We start from the raw sequence: 20,654 nt of genomic DNA, 5'->3' as shown, positions 1-20,654 counted from the left end.
GTGTGTGTGTGTGTGTGTGTGTGTGTGTGTGTGTGTGTGTGTGTGTGTGTGTGTGTGTGTGTGTGTGTGTGTGTGTGTGTGTGTAAAACCAGCTGTACAGTCTCTTATCAGCGTAACCACTGCCCCGTAGTTAACAGCAGCCATCTGGTGCCCATGCACAGAGTTGGTTTTAGCTAACCAACCTCTCTCATCCACATGTCAGTACTACATGCTCTCTCCTTCCTCACTTTCCCCTTTCCTTTTTCAGTTCACCGCTCTTTTTATCCCTCATGTTTTAAATGAATAAATAGAGGCTTTTTTTTAACATTTACTTCATTGACTTTTCCCTCACCCCCTCCATTTCTCTTCCTCCCTCATAATTTTCTCATCATGTCTAAAGAAAAGCTGATATAAGTTTAAAAATAGGACTATTATTATTATTATTTTGTATGTTGTAGTTATTGTAACTGTTATATACACCGTTTATCCACCACACACATGTTTTAAACACATGCTTAACATCCATTCATTTTCCTTTCCTTATCCCGTTCAAGGTTGCAGGTGTGCCGAGCCTATCCTAGATACCAGGGGTACAACCTGGGCCGGTCCCCAGTCTGACACAGGGCTAAAAGGGCTAGTTAGAATCTCGAGATGGCATTCCCTGTGTGCCTGTATGTTGTCATTATAAACTAGAAACCTAATGCTTAACATATAAGTTTATATTTAGTATATACTGTATTATTCTGCAGGTGCAAACTGCAGGCTTATAGCCGAGAAGCATTCAGTATCATCTTGGTTCCTGCATTATTGATACCTTGGCGATCGATGATTTCAGATTGCATCAGATTGTTTCATAATCCACGAGCAACCTGAGAGTTTGTTGTATAACTACAGAGAAAGAGGAATGTTTGCCCTCCGTCTTTACACAGCCTGCTGCCTTTCAGACAGTTGCCTAGTAGGGTTATCTAACAGGTTGGTTTATTCAAAGATTAGCCAATCAAAAACAAACAGTCGACGCTCACTCCACGATGCTATAACAACTAAAAACACTTTAAACTGATGGGTGTCTTTTACAGTATGTTTCCAGTCCATTTAGACACGAACCCTTGAGTGCTCCAGCGCTTTGAAGTCTTGTCTTTCTAATGCAGTCTGACAAAGTGCAAAAACACACATGCACACACTCTCCCTGTGTCAGCACAGTGTGACATTCCAAGGAACAGTCTGGAAGGGGGTTGAGGACAGACACAGACTTGGCAACTCGGCATCTAATTGCCACACTATCTCTCTCTCACTCGGAGAGAAAACTGTCACAAATGTCCTCGCAGACTCTCTGCGGGCTGGCTCACACGAAAGCTGAAATATCAGAAACCATGAGACAAAACGTTGAGATTCTTAAAATAAGAAAATTACTCATTGAGGTTTTTAAGTTAATCAACACCAAGAACTCTTTTAATAAAGTGCAGCATGAAGATCTTTCATTCGCTCCATACTGTTTGGTTTCTTTTGTTGATTGGGAAGTTGTTGTTTTTTTTTAAATGGCTAACCAAACCATGCACAACCAAAATATTGTGAAATAATATACTGAAACATTCTGCGGCTAAATTTGCTCCTTTTTTCTCACCAAAGAATGAAGCCTGTAGTTTCTCTGACTGGTTAAGTTGGTGGTGCAGGGATAATTACAAGCCTCTGAAAACAAGCTTGTCAGAGAGCAGCTATTTCTACTGACAGCCAGCTATGCCACTATACACACACACAGACACACAGAAGTGGTATGGCCTGGTATTGACGCAGTTGAAGTTTGTTTTTTTTTGTGTGCGTCTGTCGCAGACAACTGGAGCTGCCAATGCAGCTATTTCTATCCAGGGGTCAATCATTGCTAGAAAGAGCAGACTATATGTAGTGTGTAAGCAGCCATTCTATCCTGAGAGCACGCAGGGAAAATCAGCCTGACACTTCTCTGTGTATGTAATGCATGAGTGATTAATGCTAATGTGCATATGTGTCATATGTTAGAAACCCCTATGATTCTACTGGGGCACCAAATCAAATTGTTGTAGGCGCCGATAATACAGATGCATATTGTGTACAGTTTCCTTGGTAACTAGGAGGCAAGGCAGGGGCCACACTGACTGGCTGTCTGCTGTGATAGTGGTAGGAAGAGAAGTTTCTCCCCTAGTATTGCAGATTTTTGGGGTTAACCTCATGCTTTTGGCATGATTACAACTACTCCGACCAATATAGGATTTTTAAAACCAATACCTTACTGATACCAATGGTTGGTGATTAAAAATATTCTTTTGTTTATTTCAGATTTTAACGTTTTAATTTTGTTATGTGCAGTTTTTACTGCGCCCTTACTAAGATAATATGACAACGCTGTTTAAAATAATAAAATAATTGTTTTAGTGTCACACCAAGTTGAGGATTACTCATTGAGGCTCTGCCCGACTTGTTGTTCTTGTGGCGTCGCCAGCAAGTCGTAGAATGCCTTCTGGCTGACAAACTATGCAACATCAACACTCGTAGCCCGGTTGAAGGATGTTTATCCCGTCTCTTCTTTACCTTTTAATCATAAATGCTGATACCAGTAGTTAATATCAGGCTCTAACGGCAGCGGTCTGTTCATCTTTAGTTGCGAGACATGAGCTGATTTTGGTTGTCTTATTTGCCTCATTGAATCCAATAACAGTGGGTGAGGTTGTGGCAAAGGACTAATCAACTGAAACCAAACTCTTCATTCGTCAGAATGGGCTGCAACTACACAAAGGTACCTTTGATAATGAGAAACTAACCACCCAGTTTTTGGCTGTGGCCTCTCTGTGGAACTGTGGCATCTATCAGCCACACCCTCTAGAATAACAAGCACACATAGTAAGGGAGCGCTGGGCAGATTGATAGATATGATGACTAAACAAGTCGACGCAGGAATGAATGAGCATTATGATATTAGATGACAAAAAGGTCTTTCATGGCACGTAAAAGTCACACCCTCTGCAATAACAAGCACATGGAAAAAGAGGATGAATAAATGAATGGAAAGAGGGTAAAATTTGGTTAGGACTGAGTTCAGTGGGACAGTGAGTTAAGTCGAAAGGTTAGATGATGATTTACAATCCAGAGTAGCCTAATAATAATGACGTAGTATTTCTGTCCAGCTTTCTGCAGTCTAAAATATAACGGCGTGAAAACACGTCTTTGTAGAAGAATGTGACAAAAGGCAGATTGTCTGACTGTGGCTTCAAACCCCCCACAAACCACACGTGTGACGGTGGCGACTGAGATGTTTTGTCACTCTAGTGCACTTACAAAAACATTTGTTGCTTAGTGAGCAAAAGAACTTTGCTGATAGTGCTGATACCATCCCACACTCCTTCAAGCTGCTGGTTCACACACTTTTCGTGCTGCTTTATTGTTCAGCATTATTAATAATTGAATTTAGACACTAAATTAATCAGTAATTCCACAGGAGAAGAATTTTGGGCCCAGCATTTTAGCACCCTGGCTTAATCTGAGGTACACACTTCACACCAGATGGCACAAGATGCTGACAAGCCTGAAATGCACTTGGTAAAATTTCCAAACTGTCTTTATCAGATTATAGCTGTAGGATTTCTTTCTTGCTGTTTTGTGTTAGTGTCGGAGAGCTCGTGTTTTGTGCAGGGTTTAAGATTCAAAGACAATTCTGTAAATGTGTGAGTGAGTGACAGCTCTGCGTGCGTCTCTGCACGCGGTAAGGGCCGCGCTGACAGCAGAATGGCTTGCTCTGTTGGAGGGGATTCACACTTCACATCAGATTATCACAGTTTCGCACACAAAACCCGTGCTCACATAGACAGTATCACGATATCTTTGCTCGATTTCATACAGGATCTTTCTGCCCTCTACTTCCCTCTGTCACGCACACACCGACACAGACATACTCGCAGTAGTCCCACGGAGAAAGCGGCTAGTCATACCGAGCAGCCAGACAATAGCTCTGTCAATCAGCGTCAGGGGCCTGCTTAGCTGTCCAGCCTGAAGACTTCTGGTGGACAGCCCTAAAGGAATCTTATATTACCCGCGAGCACATTTACCCCTGAATACATGTGTATAAAAAAAAATATATATATATATATACACACAGTATGTGCATTTGGTAGCTCAGTGTTGACAGTTTTATGGGGAAGTGTAGATAGAGAGTAGGTCAGGAAGGCAGTGAGCTGCAGTCAGTGGAGTTCATTTGCATCTTTTCACAATAATTAGGACATTAGAATTTATCTGTTTTAAAGACCCATGACTGCATTTTTCCTTTTTTTTTGTTTTTGCTCTGTGCTAAACGTTTTCTGCTGTTACTCATATAATTGGAGGTCCTGCTAAACGGTCCAGCTGCAGCTCTGATATAATTATAATATGACTCAATCTCAAGCAAATTATTGCAAATATAACTTTTGGATGGCAGTTCGTGTGAGATGGTTAATATCAAAAACAGTCTTGTTGGCTAACGGGAATAAGACACTGATGGATTTTTCTTTTTTTTTCTGTTTCACAGGCATTAGTGTGACTAAGTCTAAACTGGAAAAAAATGTTTGGTACTAATAAGAATTCAAATATCAGCAAACATCATTCCCTTTCTTCATTTTCTTGCTTCAGTCCCACTCATTTGTCAGCTCTCGCAAAATTAAACTGGTGGGAGGAAGAGGGGGTTAGAACACCGCTCATGGAGTTGTGCATTAGTATCATTAGGTAAATGTCTCAGGTTTGTTCACTGGCAGGAACATTTTTCACAATTAGCATGATTTATTAACAAAATAACGTGATTTTTTTCTTCTTCTTTGCTGTCTTTCAGGTGGCACAAGAGACATTGGATCAGCATTGACCAGGATGTGTATGAGACATCGCAGCATAGAGGCTAAACTCAAACAGTTCTCCACGTAAGGAACATTATAGTACTGTATATTACTGTGCTGCTTCACCCTTCCTTCCTTATTTTTAACCATAGTGCTATTCAGTTGTGTGAGCCACTCTCAATTGCTGCTTTGAGATTAGATTCAAAACTTGCAAAGGTAGATTGTTTTTTCTGTTTTTTTCCTCTTGCACTAGTTCCTATATTATTAACTCAAAGTTAATGACCCACGCTGCCCTCCATGCTGTGCAGCTCTAATAAAACGGTTTGTAATTCAGTTGTTTCCACACCGTGCCCCCCATGTTTTGACATTTCATGTGTGTGTGGGTGAAATTGCCGTGTCGGGGAATGCTGGGAAAGAGACTATTCGTCTGGCAGTATGTGCATCTATAATGTCTCTGTAAAGACGTACACACCAGGTCTCTCTTCTGTACCTACACACACACACAAACACATACTACACAGACAAGGGGCTCTCTAATTTCAGCTGGCATTTCAGGGGAGATTCCACTTGGAGCTCCATAGTAGTAGTTGTACACAAGGGGGCTGGGGTCAGCAACCCCCCAAATGCATGCACACACACACGCATGCACACACACACACAAACTCACACACAGGGACTTTGTAGAAATGTCTGCAAGTGGGAATAGTCTAATTTTAGTTGCATGCACTAAGACTGCAGCTGTCCACCTCTCACACTCACAGATACGTCTGTAATGATTGACAGATATAACTGTACTTTTTTTCTCAGTGTTTTTCTCTCTCTGCCTGTCAATGATTGACACAAAATCATATACCATATAAACAGAAAGGAAAACTAAACAAATGAGTCTGACAGTCTGTCTGAAGTTTTAATTGGAGGGCAGGTATAACCTTGCGCTATGTGTTCAAATTGCTGCATCTTTCACACAGTTATTTCTATATTAATCTAAAACTACTCCAGTTAAATCTCAAACTCGGTACAATTCAGTTTCGAATTGAATCTGCTGAAGCACACACCCTGAAGACTAAAAAGGTCCCTGTCCAAATACTTGCTGTATATGGTGAAATGTGGTTAACTGATCGGGTTGACCTTAGATCAGGGGTGAGGTATGTGCTGCTTTTACAGGGGCTTCCTTGAGGGTCTGATCAACCCTCTACAAGAACAGATGGAGGAGTGGAAAAGAGGAGTCAACACTTTGGACAAGGACCATGCAAAAGGTGGGATGAACAAAAAAAATCTTCCAATCATTGTGGGAAAAGCAGTATTGGTAATCTGTTAGCTCTATTCATACTGTATTAGATGTTAGCAAAGCTTTAAATACGTAATAATTGTGTCATTTTTTTCTATTTTTTCTTCCCATCTCACATAATACGTTTGTGGAAAACTGTACTTTAAAACTGTTAGCTGACCTTATTAATCTTGTCCATGTGAACCAGAGTACAAAAGAGCTCGGCAGGAAATTAAGAAGAAGTCATCGGACACGCTGAAACTTCAAAAGAAAGCAAAAAAAGGTACTTTTTAATTAACTTTTGCAATAATTTTACCTGCTAAATGCTGGTAACAGTAAATGGATTACACATGACACAACATAAACTAATTCACGCTAAAAAAAAGGGGGGGGGGGTCTTCTTTGTTTAAAAAAAACAATTAAAAATAAAGACACATGAGGGTAGAAGGAAAAACAGACAAGACATATTTGGCTCCGCTACAATATTTACAATATTTAAGAACCATCTACTGTAAATTTACATTCAGGACTAAATTAAAAACCTAATTATTTTAAATGTAAGACAAACTTTTACGTGTCTTAAGCTGACAAATCTTCTTGTAATAGGAAAATGCTCAAACTATATATGTGAGTTTTTCATTAGACACCAGCGATGTGTGTAGACGTTTGTCCCCACTGATTTAGTTGTGCAGCTTCACTGAGGCTAAACATTACCTTACTTGGTAAACACTCCCTCGGAGGGTAGGGCTCATTTCCCTCTGCCGTTTTCTTGGCTCAGGTTCTACAGACACATTCATCTACCTAGAAAAAAAATTCGATACACAAAAAAGGAGTTGGTCCGATATCCCTTCAGTATCTGTAGGGATATTGCGGGTTCGTTTTTAAATCCGTGGATAACTCGTACAAAACACTTAAGCCAAAAAAAAGTCTCAGCTCAGCACTAGATTTAACTCAGGAATATACATTTGAATCTGTGAAACATATCCAGCAAAATAATGTTTTAAGAGGACTTTAAGTTCGCTTAAACATAAAAAACAAAGACATGGCCAGTCAATAATTCCTCACTCAAATATACATAAAAACTTACTGTATATGTAATCTATTTCTGAGTGGAAACAACACATTGAAGCACATTGAAGTACTGTTTTAGTTTTTTCTCAGGTTCCTAAAATGCTACAGGGTCCATTCGCACACACAATGCTCCAAAATCATGTGATGATTAGTGTTTAGCGCTGGCGCTCCTTCACTTGACTTGGATCTTTTTCCTTTCCTTGTCCCCATGTGGTTCTGATACCATCCCTCACCTTACGCTGCACTGCAGCTGATAATTTCGGTAAGTCAGCTTATAGAATAGACACACTGTCCACACTGTTGCTCACGCCATTGTGCTTAACCGAGCATCTTGGTTGTCTTGTGCAATAGGTACCATGGATCTTTGTATGCAAATTTTAATGTGTGTAAATGCTTCCAGTTATTTGCATGCTCATTTTTTTTTCTACAGGTGAGGCTACTCTTGTTTACACTCGATGGTTGCCACAACATATTGGCATGTTGTTGTTGTTTTTTCCTCAGGGGTGGAGAAACCAGGATTCCCACTTTATGTAGATGCTTCATTTACCTTCTCTTTATTTGTTTATATATTCATGGTCTGTAGTTCCTGATTTGAGGGCCTGTGTTGATAATCACCTTAACTTTAACCACATTTATAGGCGGTTTAACTTGTCGTTTGTCATAGCATAACTACAGAAACAGCCAAAGTGATGTTTTTTATAAACAGCTGAATCTAACCACCCTTTAATATTTCACACTAATTCCGAATTTATTGCTATTTGTATATAGACATCTTCTATTTAGGCATTTTGGAGACTTCCACACTGATGTGAGGAAAGACAATCGTAACTAGCTTTGCTTCTTTAAACCTGACTCATAGCAGTACAAACAGATCTTTAAATAAAATGCAAAGCAGTAGGTTAGTAGATTCTAATATGCTGCACTGAAAGAAGACTGCTCCATTTGCTATCAGATGTAAGACACCATCTGTCTGCTTGTGTTGGTCGGTCGATATCTGATGTTTGATATGTGTCTTGTGAGGGTGTTTTTCTGACCTGGGACCCTGGCCGTTCTAAGAAACAGCCTGTGACTGCAACCTAATGTAATCATTGCCCTCGTGAAAGCTGAAGCAGTTAATCTCATTTGGGTGTGCACATGTATCTACATGTGAATCGAATGGGGGCTACTTCAACCACCTGATTCAAACAACTCAAAGCAACTGAAAAGAAAAAAAGCTGAATTCTTGAATCTTTAGGATGATTTAGGTTTACTTTTAACCTAAAAAAGCTCTCTGCAGTCATTTGCACAACCTAGCCTTGCTAATAAAAGGAACACTGGCCAATTCCTCTGATTCCTCATGGCGTTCATACTTGATAACATCACACACATTTGTTGGTTGCACATCCATGATGAGAACATCCCATTTCACCACAATCCTAAGGTGCTCAGAAGATGGGTACACTGTGGTCATAAAGGGATCGACATGCTCGGCAAGAACAGTCAGTTTCATGCTCAGTTTGTACAAAAAGGCCCAAAGTGTGCCACACCATTAACCATTATACCACCACCAGTCTAAACCGCTGATATTAGGCAAGATGGATCCACGCTTATATTGTTTACCCCAAATTCTGTTTCTGAAATACCTAGACCAGCCTTTCAGGCACCAACAATCATGTCATGTCAGAGTCACTTAAATCACTTTTCTTCTTCAATCTGATGCTCCGTTTGAACTTCAGCAAGTCATCTTAACCATGTCCTCATGCTTAAACGCATTGAGTTGCTGCCATGTGATTGGCTGAATAGATTTTTGCATTAATAAGCACTTAAACATAACCAGTGTACCTAATGCTACAATTGCTATTTGTTCATATATCCTATGAATTCTGTACAGTCACAGTATTTGACCGTCTCTCCTTTTCTCTTACAGCACCAATGATTGAACATTAAAAATGGTGCTGAAGTAGATTGTAATGTGCGGTCAGTGACCACAGATCTTTATTATACCTTCTGCAGTTGAAGGGAAATAGAAGGTAGCTATCAAAACCTTGTCATCCACATAGCTGCTCAGAGACTAGGAATGCAGACAAACCCTTCTTCTTACCACAACTGTCATTTCATGGCCGTATGCTCCGGTGTTGTGTCCATACACTTGAGTCCCTGTGTGTGAGTGTTTAGGTCATTTATGTCAATTGTAGTATCTTTATTAAGTCTCTGATGTTGTTAAGTAACAGATATGGCCTCTGGTTGAATATTATAAGCAGGTTATTAACAAGTACCTGTTTGGGGGTTTAGTCAGTAAATAAGCATGTTTCCCTCATACTTGACTTTAAAGAGGCTAAACTCATAAACCAATTAGTACATTGCAACTTTTACACTGTTCATGTAATCGAGCGAGTAAAGGGATCAGCTGCTTTTTAAGAGCCTCAACCGTTAACAGAAGCAGAATTAGAAGCACTACTCGAGCTACTCACGAGCTCTAAAAAACAGCAACAAAGAAAATATTTGGCTTTCCATCTGTTTCAGACAAAGTACGTCAACTTACAGTAGCGTCTTTCCAAAACCACATCGGTTTTGTTGAGAAAACCGTCTGCCAATGCTTAAAGTAAAGAAAACCAGAATTCAGCGTGCGCCTTCATTTTCCTGCATGCTGAGGAGACACCACAGGCTTTGGGGGTTGAAATGCTATTCTTCTACGCTGAGGCCAACTGAGACCCAAAACCGAGTGAAGGAAAACATTGATACAATTGATAAGAACATTTTTTAACTTTGTCTGACATACTGCATATAAATGAGTATTAATAAGAGAGCGTACATTCGCTCAGAGCATCTTTTGCGATCATGGCATGTAAAGGAATTTTTCCCATTAGAGTTTACATTTTTTAGATTCAAATATTGCTCAAACTCAAACTTTTATTTAAGAGAGCTCGACATTGTTTTCAAATAGCTGTTTGGATTCATACCAGGCTGTAAGGGGGTCTTCCTGTGCCTGCGCTCCATCACTCCACTACAGTTCATGAAATTTGGTTTTGTAGTTTTTGCATCTTATACCTAAGTGACAGACACACGGCACTGATTACATCCCTCCTGGTCTTTTGCCTTAAAGGAGGGGTACGATTTTCCCTATAATGAGTTCAGTCCTGCAATGGAAACCAGACCAATGAGTGAGGTCTGTCTTAGCCCTCTAAAGTTTGCTCACGTAGCCAGCTCTCCACAAACCCTTGCATGTTATAATTGTACCCTGGGTTGCCTCAGAAGTTGCATTTGGATCTATATGAAACTGAAAATGTATACTTCAATCTGGACTTTCCAGTCCAGCTTTTACAGTCAATTTACTTTTTAGCTGCCATAAAGCCACACACAGCTCACATTCCTCAGAGTCCAGTGTCAAACTCACCCGCTAAACTTGGTAAATGGATTCCCTTCACATTGAAGCTTCTTTTGTCTCGTCTCTTGTTTTTTGTACGCAGTCATTACAGACCCAGACTGCCCCGTGATATTTAGATTTGTAGTGTTCATGTGCTGGTATTTGTGTGTGTTCTGCAAGTCACTGTTAATTATAAAAATGTATCTTCCTGCTGCTTTATCCTGTTAAAAATGCATAGACCACACACGGACACGTCCTCGAGGAACAAGCTTGTTTGTCCTCAGGATGACATGCGCATGCTTACAGTGTGTTTTACATTTGAGATGAGGATGATTTACCTGCGTAACTCCATCTCTGTGTTTCCTCTGGTATCTATTTGCATGATAAAGGGCCTCACATGAAACGTCAACAAAAGATCTTTGCCCAGACACGAGAGTAGAAAGAGACCACAGACCTTGTTCAGTTTGCAAGTGTATGCTTAACCTTGATTATCAAAGTTAAAACTCTGTGCGTGTGTGTATATGTTTGCGTGTAAGTGTAATTTAAGTGCCTTTGAAGCACAGTGTCGGGTAGTCGTCAGCTTTCCTGCTGCCTCAGGGAATTCAGGAGGATTTGATTTGACTTCAGGGTATCCTCTCTTAAAATCATACACCTAAATGCAATTTCTAAACACAGAATCAGAAAGTGCTGAATGACACTATAACCTTTGGGACTGCAAAAGTCCTCAGACATTCCTGGATTTATACATGCATATTAAAACGCAGCACAAGGACTCTCTCTCTCTCGCTCTCGCGCTCTCTCTCTCGCTCTCTCTCTCTCTCACATTCCAGGAATTCATAGGAATCGATAAACGGTAGTGGAAAGATGGATGGAAGCGAGTGCCTTTTGACTGTCTTATCATAACATATGGGAAGCTTTCCAAGACGTGCGAAAGCTTAGCCTAAGGTTGATAACTTGTTTTTCCACTTCTGAGCAAAAGATGGGAAGCTCCAGGGACAAGAGTGGCTCTTTACAAGGAGCAATGTGGAGTAGTTAAGAAATTCAAACAGTAGCTTTTACAACAGCAATGTTCACCTCAATAAACAACATGCAGAGCTGTACAAGTTGCTAGCACCAAGCTAACACCAAAGAGTAGTAGTGATCATTCATGCGTCTCACACTAGGGTAACTACTCTGTTTAATATCTGTGCTGTGAAGGAATTACAAAGGTGAAAAGTATTGTTTTCATACTTAACCTGTCAATTTGATCACATATCTGATCTCATTTTTATATTCCTCTATTGACGTAGATTCCTCTTTTTCCCCTGTTTTTCTTTTTTCTTCCCCTCCAAGGTCGTGGTGATATCCAGCCACAGCTGGACAGCGCCATGCAGGATGTCAGTGACAAATACATTCTGCTGGAAGAGACGGAGAAGCAGGCCCTGAGGAAGGCTCTTATAGAGGAGAGACAGAGATTTTGCTGTTTTGTAGCCATGCTGCGGCCTATAGTGGTGAGTGCAGCGGGGGAGAGGAAAGAGAAATGGGCCTTGGGTAACCACTCAGAGAGAGCAACAGAAAAATGTATTAACTCCACAGGCTCTGTGCTTTTTACATCCCACACACTGGATAGAAAACGTTTAACTTTCTTTTTCTTTAACACACTGAACTGTAAGCTTTTTTTTACTTTAAACACTGAAATGTAATGACTCTTTTTACTGGTGTGTAACCTGATTAGGCGTAATCATCTTGTCTACATGTCCTGTCCTTGTAGGATGAGGAGATTTCTATGTTGGGAGAGGTTACCCATCTCCAGACCATCTCTGAGGACCTCAAAGCCTTGACCTCAGACCCACACAAGCTTCCCCCTGCGAGTGAACAGGTGAGGAAAAACATTAAAAAGATAAAGTACTCATTATGTGCGTCATATTTTTGTGCTTTTTTTTTTTTTTTTTTTTTTTTTAAATTCTGTTTACTACCTTTTTTTCTCAACTCTGAAAACAAACAGCTAATAATTTTGTCCATTTCAGGTGATCTTGGACTTGAAGGGCTCAGACTATGGTTGGTCATATCAAACTCCGCCCTCATCCCCCAGCACCACCATGTCCAGGAAGTCTAGCATGTGCAGGTAGGCTCAAATAAGTGAAAGAGGGGCATAGTTTTATAAGCACACATGAATCTACACCCATAAAAACTTTTGAAATTCACTTTACTTACAATTAAATTAAAGTAAAATTTAATTATGCCGTTTTTTTCACCAGTTTCCCTAAAGTGATGAGAGAAATGGAACTGCGTTACAGTGTTTCGTCAAGTTAGAATTCCACAGTTTTATAACAGTGTCCCGCATACACTTTGCAAGATCTACTAAAATATGCAAAACTGTCATTTTAACCATATCAGTGCTTGTGAATCTGCTTGGAAGACAGCTGATATCAATTTAAAGAGATTTTAAAGTAGGAGTAAATGATTTACTGGCTTTGCTTAAACTTTGTCTGCCACCTAGTGGCCAAAATTATCTGCAATACTTTGCAGAAGATATGCTAAAGATATGTTTTGGTTTAACTGTATTTGGTGAAAAGTGTTAAGAAAGATGAAGGAGAATTGACAAAAGGAAGCAGCTAATGATTTTTAGCTGTTCAGATCTTGTCTTCTTTACTCTGTCCTCACTGCTTTTGTGTATCTTCCAATGATTCGTTTTCCAGAGCTGTTCTGGTTTAAGGAAATAAGTCTAATGTCTGGGTTGTGTATTGCTTTACGTCTTTTTTTTTTAAATGTGCTAAAATCTATTTCAGGGTTGTGGGTGTGATGATTGGACCAAAACTTTAAATTACATGTTAGATTATGATTGACTGCTATATGGTAACAATGCAAGACTTTGAGGCCAAAAACAAAAATTGCTGCTTTTCCTCCTGTTTCTTAAGGCTTTTGCAAATATATCATTTTCATCTGAGATTTTGGCGACTTGGTTAATGCATACACATTTTATCAGATGCTGCATCATAGTACAGCACTAGCAGCTTGAGCTGGTTATAGATTTGATTTGCATATAGTTGTTTTATTGTCATAATTTGCTTCACGCTGCATTTATAGTAGGACAGATCTTTTAATTTAGAAGTCACGGAGTAATTAAGACCCACTGTTTATGCTGTTTTTGTTTTTCATGATTTTTTCCTGTGAATATTTTCAAAAAGCTTGCACAAATCCTGCCTGCAATTATTGCCATTTATGATTTCAGTCGCCTTGAGTTGGTTTGTGTTGTTGTTTTTGAGGGGATTGGCCTAATTCACTGCCTGCTGCATCTTGGTGTGGTGTTTTAATTGTTTCCCACCATGTCTTTTCCACTCCCCCACCCCCAAACCTTTGCCTTTATGTCTACTCCTTTTATCTCCTCCTTACCCAATCATCCCCCCTCCTTCAACCCAATCTGCCTTTGGGTGCACTTGATTCTCTTTACCCTCATCGCTTGCTCCTTCCCCTTTCACAGTAGTCTGAACAGCGTTAACAGTAGTGACTCCAGGGGATCCAGTGGCTCTCACTCTCATTCTCCTTCCTCCTCTTCTTCCTCCTCTTCCTCACACCACCTCTTCCACCACCATCACCCTCGCCATCGATACCGCAGCTCCACGCTACCCCAGCAGACCCCAGCTCGGCTTCCTAGCATCTCCTCCCACGACTCGGGCTTCATTTCTTCATCACAAGACCAGTACACATTATCCAAGTCGTCCTCGCCACTGCCAGCTGAAAAAAAGGTAAGAAAGAGGCCTCAGATACCCACACTTGACCATAATTTTGGATCCAACTCTCTCAAGACGATGAGAGACAGTGAGCTGGCAGCAGTTAGTGTGTGTGATCATGGTGAAGTCATTTCACTGCTATTATTATAGCATAAATATGAAGGAAATTAGTCTGCCTCCATTCTAGCCCAGGGCAAAACGGGTCAGGCCCATCCTGCTATTAAAAAGTCAACCGCTGTGACAGACTGCGGTGTGTATTGTATTTTCATTAAATGAATTACAGCAAAATTGCATGTTAGAGCATCAACATTATGTTTTACAGTCGCTAAGAGCATGTCTCTATCAGCAGGTCTGAGTCTGTCACTTTTATCTAATCGTCTGCGAGGTAGTCCAAGGGATCGTCTGTGCGGGCTCCGCGGTTGGAGATCAGCACTGAGAGCAGCTGCACTAGTTGATGTTGTCTTGGCATGCCAGCAACCAGAGTTCACCTGTCCAGAACACATTGGTAGAGTTAGGCTCCAAGTTTTTATGATGCACTGAATGTGGTTTGGCAAGTCTAACTCTGACCCATTTACAGTACAGTCCTGGGAATCGGCCTCCTCGTTGCCTCTTTCTTGGTGTAGTTACAGTAGCTGAAAGAGTTTGAAAGAGAACGGCCTCACAGCTCGCACTTTACACATCACAAGGAACTTTGTGTTTCCAGCCTCCAGCACTCAACCTCGCACTGCTGATGTCCATACATTTAATGCTGGTTTGACTCCCAGTGCACCTCTTCTGCAGTCATTCGGCTGTGCACTGCACTAACTGCTGAGAACAGTGAAAAAGTTGCCTCTGCTTTCTTAACAAACTGCTTCTATCTCGCTACCTGCTGACATGTCTATCTTTTGATTCTTTCCTTTTACACGTCCGTCTGTGATGTCTCCCTCCTCCTTTTACCGCTCCTCTCTCCTTCTGGTCTCGTGTCACTGCCTGTTTGCCGCTGCCCTCGCTGTCCCAGGCTTGTCCCACTTCCAGCCCCTCTGAGATGTCAGAGACAGGGCTGCTGCATAGTGACTGCAGCACCCCTTCTTCACTAGCAGATACTACTGCACCTCAGCCCTCTACTGACAAGGTGATAAACACTCATCCACAATGAATCTTATAAGCTTTACACACGCAACATGCTTTCCTCATACTAAACTCTAAACCCGGGTGTGTATGCCATCGATTCAGTGTAATGCAAAGGTACTCTGTATGCTGTATGTGCATCTCCAGTTTTCATTCATTTCAGCATCCGTGAGCAGTTCCTTTCTTCTGTGTTGATTTCATTAGTATATTTTTTGTGTTTCCTGTACTTGAGTTATCCTCAGTTATGTTTTGTTTTTATCATTTAAACGATTTATCCCATTACACATTTGTTTGCTTGTCTTCTTTCTGTTCTCATCCCTCCTCCTGATCGGCATGCACGCAAACAGTTGTCCAATGGTTTCGACCACTACAGCCCAGCCAGTTCCCCCTACCTGCATAGCAACGGGGGCAGTTTGGGCTCAGTGTCAAACACTGCCTTCCCCTTCTTCCCTCCCTCCTCCTCAACCTCCACCTCCTGCCCCACTCGTTCATGGTCACGTCCTGCATCGGCCTTGCTGCCAGACTACCCTCCCTACTGCACATTGGGTTCCCCCATGATGCCTTCATCACGAGTCCCCAGCTGGAAGGTTTGTCCATCTCCTCTGAGTTGACGATCGACATATTTCCATCCTCCTTGTCTACAGTTTGAACACACATTCAGTGAATTATTTGGTTTTTCTTTATTTTGTTTACCTACTTTAGTTGAGTCCAAAAATGTAGTATGAACAACAAACACTGACATCTGCATCTCGTTTTTTAACAGGACTGGGCGAAGCCTGGGCCTTATGACCAGCCTATGGTCAACACGTTACGGAGAAAGAAAGACAAGGAGAGTCCAGCTGTGGTGGACAGTAATGGGAGTATGAACTGTGATAATAGCCCGCCCTCTGCCCAGACCGCAGCTCCAGCTGCATTGCAAACACCAAGCCAATCAGCATTAGTGCAAGACAAGAACAGGAACACACCTGCGGCTGTCAGGGTCAGTTTTTTGTCGCTGTCTCCCTCTTTTTGTTAACTGATTAAACAAGCATGCTGTTAGTTCGCCAGTGAGGCTTCAGCCAAATGTTCTTTTGGGTTTTTGGTCTCTCTGTAACACGTTTTTCCTAATTAAGGAATCTCATTTGCACTTCTTACTGTTTAGCCTGTTTTTTATCTCTTCTTGCGTTGGACAAATATACTGTTAATAATAGCAACTGGTGAGAAATTTACTGGTCTACTTTACATGAATGCTCTCCATAAATTGTTGATTAACTTCAATTAACTTCTTCTCAATTTTTCATGGCTTTTTATGCCGAGAAGCACCACATGGTTTCTGCTTAGATCCCTCCCTAATGCTTAAAAGCTGTGGTCATTTGCTAGCCAAATAAAAATGCCTCTGTGATTCATTTCTATCTTACTGCTACTAACTCATGAAGTCTGTAAACGGAGATCAGTCTGTGTATTGCCAACTGTGATACTTGACTTTCAGGTGAACCCACATTAAACTACTTGCAGGCCAATGTTTTTGTCCTGGAATTTCGATGATATGAATAGCCTCCCACCACTAATGTCCCCATTTAATGACTTTAATGGGTTGAATTTAATGACTTTAATGACTTTAATGAATTGTACCTGACTGGTTCCAGGCAAACATTCAGATTGTTACTAAATGTTTTGTTTTTTCTTTCTTTTTGTTGGTTGATTGCATCTGTTTTTCTCCAGGCCGGGGATATCGAGGCCCAGGATGATCTGGCTCTGGCCTTATCCAGAGGTCTGGAACTGGACACCCAGAGGTCCAGTAGAGACTCTATCCAGTGCTCCAGTGGCTACAGCACACAGACCAACACACCCTGCTGCTCTGAGGATACTATACCGTCACAAGGTAGCACACTCACCAGTTCTCTGCTTCTTTTTAACTTGCTAGCATCATATCATACGTCACGTGGCTGGGTGCATACACTGCTTATTTCTTTATTTGTTTCATTTCAGTATCAGACTACGACTACTTCTCAATGGCTGGAGACCCAGAGTCTGAGCAGCAGCAGTCTGACTTTGATAAGTCCTCCACCATCCCCAGAAACAGTGATATCACTCAGTCCTACAGACGTATGTTCCAGGCCAAACGCCCAGCCTCCACAGCAGGGCTACCCAGCAGTCAGGTACCTTATCCTGGCCCGGGGGCCTACCACACGGGGCCTTATCCCCCCACACCAATCCACACAGGCGCTTATGCATCTACTCCTACTGCACAGTATCCTCCTACGCCTACAGGTAACTGTTTTGGCCACTTTCTTAATGTTGGTGATAAAATATCGTGACCATCAGTTCCCAAAATGCCTCTCTTCGCATTTCTACAGGCCACGGTCCAGTTATTGTGACCCCTGGAGTTGCCACGATCCGCCGCACGCCTTCATCTAAACCTTCTGGACGCCGTTCGGGCTCCGTTACAGGTACAGGCCCCATTCCCATTCGCACTCCTGTCGTTCCTGTAAAGATCCCCACGGTGCCTGATATGCCAGGAGCTGTTAATGGGAACAGAGGCGAGGAGATGGTAGGCAGAGAAGAATCCCCCAGTTCTCCAACATTTACAGGAGAGGTGGATCCCGGCACGCTACCCATGGCGTCCTGGAGCGGTCAGGCCACAACCAACCCTCCCAATCTACCCAACTATGTGAGCCAGCAGCACCTTCAGAGTGAGATGAGACAGGAGGGAGGAGGAGATGATTCAGGAGAGCAAGAAGAAGGAGACATGCTGATGGCCATCCGCAAAGGGGTCAAGCTCAAGAGAACCTTCACCAACGATCGCTCTGCACCACGCATCGCGTGATTCGGCAAAGGTCGCAGGAGACGTGTGACCTCATTTGTAAATTAGGTCAGAAGCTTTAGGAAAAAGGAACGTTGCAGATAAGAAGTGCAATGTGTAAACTTAAAAGGCTTCTTGTAACACATTGCAATATCAGTGGTATCTGCTGGCTTTCGTCACCTGTGAGAACCTCCTGCTACAGCCCCCATTTACAATCACTCAAAGAAAAGACAATAGCAGTTGTCTTATTGGGCTTACGTTGCCTCAGAAATGATATAAAGCCAGATTAATAACTCACTCTGGATCAGGCCATTTGTGCTAATCCTTGTATAAGCTGTAATTCCAGGCCCACAGATGTAAAAGAGCAGCATAAAACAGCATGTTTTTGTTAATAAGTAGCACCACACTGATCACTCATTATTTTCACACAATACTTACGTTTCCTCAGAGTGGGGGGAAAAAAAGTACTGTATATTATGTGTACACAGACTCAGTGTTTTGGGAGTGCACTGTACTGTTGCGGTGGGATCAGCATTCTTACTGTTGATGACTTGGCAATAACCTCTGCAGGTACGACACGCCCTCGAGAGAGCGACGTTAAAGTGCTCTATTACAGTAACGGCTTCAGCGGCTGGCCTTTGATGGCTCCATTTTTGGCAACTCCTGACCTGCATCAGTGCTTATTTGGAGGCACGCCCTGATGGCTGTTCATAGGTGCTGAGCTTGAACTGTGAGCTTCCAGTCACAGTTCAAAGACACCATGAGCACAGGAAGCTCCTAAAGAAAACCAAACAAAAGCAAAGGAAATGACTGCGTTGCATTCGGAGTCGTAGGAGGCTACAGTGTGACTAAAGTGTCACATGTTTGACGCTGTGACATTAAGAGAGACTAAAGTTGTGTCCTGTTCTTCTTTATAAGGGTTCATATTGACACGGTTTGTAAATAATTTTGCACGTCTGTGTTACCGGGGAGTGTCGGCATCGCTCGTTCAATCGTTCAAAATCAATCAGTTCCACATCTTTTAACAGGGACATAAGGATCATCATACTGCACTGCCTCCGAGTGGATTGGGTTTACTTCTCCTCAGTTTATGACTCATTTAATCTGCAATCTCTACACGTTCATGGGTGGCAGATTAAACCTTGTCAGAGGTTCTCGTGTTAATATACGACCTCTTTCCTTTGTCATTTATTGACCACAGTTTGAGCTGCTTGGCGTTGATTGCTCACAGCGGCAGCAATAAATCTCAAAGTATATACTGTCTCTGTTTAAAAAGAGAGAGAGAACTAAACATTTTATTGAACCTGAAGCATTATTTCAGAGTTAAATGGTATTTTTGTTAACGCCATGATGTTTCTGTCCTTCAGACTTCAGACCACGTTTTTACAACTGCCACTTTAAATTAGTTTTTTTTGTTGTTTTTGGTTGTTTTTACAAAGGTGATTATGTTATCGACAAGGAAATCGCATAAAAACGATCATATAAGATGAGATACTAGGCCCGTCCTTAGACCAGAGGCTAAACAGGCTAGTTAGTGTCACTCGGTCTGTATTTGATTTGCATTTCAGTTCAAGCACTGTGAGACCATGGCTACTACAGGATGTTTGAAATTGTAAATATTATTTAGTTAGTCCAGGATCTCACACGATTTTAATTTATTTCATTTCTCATTCTTTAAATGTCTTCCTCCTCAACTCGTCTCTATTTTTATACTTACTATAAAATATCAGAGTGACAGAGCTGTTCCCTCGATCAGTGCCGTCTAAAGTTTTCAGTCAAATGTTCACGACTGTCCCGCTGTCAGTCCCTTATTTCACACATCTGTATATTTTGCATCATGAATTCAGATAAGATGGTTTGAAAGCACAGTTTTGTTTTTTGTAAGAAAAATGCCAAGCAGGTGTGGTTTTGAGTCTCATCAGTATTATGAGCCCAGGTCTCGTGCAGAGCTGCACCCACTTCAGTTCAGTCCAAACGGCGCATTTTCATCTGAGTGGGAACAACAAAACCTTTTCTTTTTTTTGTAAATTATTGTTTAAAGTGATGATTTTTTCCCCCTGGAGATTGAACTGAAAGTGGAATGACAACAACCATGCTAAGAGTTTGCTAAACAGATTGCGCCTTGCAAATCTCCATCCACTCATTTAAAACTTGTATCATTAACCTGTAAGTCCCATATTTAAATTACTAGCATAAATATATATAAATATTATATTTGCCAAATGTCAGTATATCCTATAAGAAGTTTATAGTTTGTGAAAGTTTTAAAGTATAGTTAAGTCTGTTTTCCAGTTTAGTTTTTAGCTGTTTTCCTTCCCCACAGAGAGTTGACCTCTCAGTCTGTCCCTGTAGAGTTCAGGCTTTAATGCATTTTGTTTAAGGAGGTAAAAATGTTGTTATGACAGCTTTAGCAATATAATAAAGAATATTAATTTTGTTTTGGCTTTGTGTCTTCTCGAATATGTAAGCGTGTGTGTGTGTGTGTGTGTGTGTGTGTGTGTGTGTACTAGTTTTTATGGAAAGTAAAAGTGTTTTACTGATGATGATTTTATAAATCTGCTCTCCCCTA

General features: G+C 41.3%; 1 protein-coding gene across 5 annotated transcripts in view; it reads left to right on the top strand.

The window, feature by feature from the left end:
* Window positions 1-20,522, top strand: part of LOC102312853 (protein MTSS 1) — a 46,249-nt gene extending 25,727 nt beyond the window's left edge. Inside the window, exons 4-17 of one of the 5 annotated variants that reach the window (XM_005934972.3) lie at window positions 4,805-4,889; window positions 5,970-6,061; window positions 6,281-6,355; window positions 7,394-7,405; window positions 11,819-11,976; window positions 12,237-12,344; window positions 12,493-12,590; window positions 13,947-14,211; window positions 15,194-15,307; window positions 15,651-15,890; window positions 16,067-16,282; window positions 17,005-17,164; window positions 17,272-17,553; window positions 17,640-20,522. In XM_005934972.3, coding sequence (XP_005935034.1) covers window positions 4,805-4,889; window positions 5,970-6,061; window positions 6,281-6,355; window positions 7,394-7,405; window positions 11,819-11,976; window positions 12,237-12,344; window positions 12,493-12,590; window positions 13,947-14,211; window positions 15,194-15,307; window positions 15,651-15,890; window positions 16,067-16,282; window positions 17,005-17,164; window positions 17,272-17,553; window positions 17,640-18,109 — 2,375 coding nt within the window. In that variant the 3' untranslated portion in view covers window positions 18,110-20,522. The remainder of the gene's footprint in view (window positions 1-4,804; window positions 4,890-5,969; window positions 6,062-6,280; window positions 6,356-7,393; window positions 7,406-11,818; window positions 11,977-12,236; window positions 12,345-12,492; window positions 12,591-13,946; window positions 14,212-15,193; window positions 15,308-15,650; window positions 15,891-16,066; window positions 16,283-17,004; window positions 17,165-17,271; window positions 17,554-17,639) is intronic. The other 4 variants (XM_005934975.3, XM_005934976.3, XM_005934973.3 and 1 more) reach the window with 4 other exon arrangements.
* The last annotated feature ends 132 nt before the right edge of the window (window positions 20,523-20,654 follow it).

Source organism: Haplochromis burtoni, unplaced genomic scaffold, assembly GCF_018398535.1.
Source record: "Haplochromis burtoni strain Fernald_Lab_line unplaced genomic scaffold, NCSU_Asbu1 Contig_142, whole genome shotgun sequence".
NCBI lineage: Eukaryota > Metazoa > Chordata > Actinopteri > Cichliformes > Cichlidae > Haplochromis > Haplochromis burtoni.
This window is presented reverse-complemented; position numbering and strand designations above follow the sequence as displayed.